At 70.1% G+C, this 653-nt stretch overlaps 1 protein-coding gene across 1 annotated transcript in view; it reads left to right on the top strand.

The window, feature by feature from the left end:
- Positions 1–490: 490 nt before the first annotated feature.
- The window catches only part of REV3L (REV3 like, DNA directed polymerase zeta catalytic subunit), a 175,192-nt gene continuing 175,029 nt past the window's right edge, over positions 491–653 (top strand). The window contains exon 1 of the mRNA XM_077779953.1: positions 491–651. Within this exon, the coding sequence (XP_077636079.1) occupies positions 534–651 (118 nt within the window). The 5' untranslated portion in view covers positions 491–533. The remainder of the gene's footprint in view (positions 652–653) is intronic.

The following is a 653-nucleotide window of genomic DNA, read 5'->3' as shown; positions in this document are numbered from 1 at the left end:
CGCAAGCCCCTTGGAGCCCATCGGTGACATCGGCGCTCCGCCGCGCCCCCCCTGCTGCCCCCGCCCAGGTGGCCGTGCCCACCGGCCGAGTCATCGGTTCCCCGCGCCAGGCGCTAGTCCCGCTTTCCACCGGCCTCCTCCCTCGCTGCGAGCCTTGGGGGCGGGGGAGAAAACACCTTCTCGGCCCCCGCCTGGGTGTCCCGCTCGGGCGCCCGCCCTGCTCCCTCCCTTTCCCGCCGCGTCCCCTCCCCCAACTACTCACCGCCCTCCCTTCGCCGCACACACATCCCCCGTCTCCCCTCCCCCAGTGGTTGCGTCCGTGACATCATCATCATGGCAACAAGAGCTGCAGCCTGGGACCGAGGAGCCCGTGTGATTCCCGGCGGCGGCGGCAGTGGCGGCAGCACCAGCACCGACGATAGCGCCAGGGCTTCTCTCCTGTTGCCCCTCCCNAAAACCCCCCCCCCCCCCGCCGCTGCTGCCGCCGCTGCCAGATCGCTCGTGAAGAGAAGGCGGTGGCGGCGGCGGCGAACATGTTTTCAGTGAGGATAGTGACTGCCGACTACTACATGGCCAGCCCGCTGCAGGGGCTGGATATCTGCCAATCCCCCCTCACCCAGGCCCCTGTCAAGAAGGTGCCGGTGGTGCGAGTC

Source organism: Crocuta crocuta, unplaced genomic scaffold (assembly GCF_008692635.1).
Source record: "Crocuta crocuta isolate KB4526 unplaced genomic scaffold, BGI_CrCroc_1.0 scaffold147, whole genome shotgun sequence".
Lineage (NCBI taxonomy): Eukaryota > Metazoa > Chordata > Mammalia > Carnivora > Hyaenidae > Crocuta > Crocuta crocuta.
This window is presented reverse-complemented; position numbering and strand designations above follow the sequence as displayed.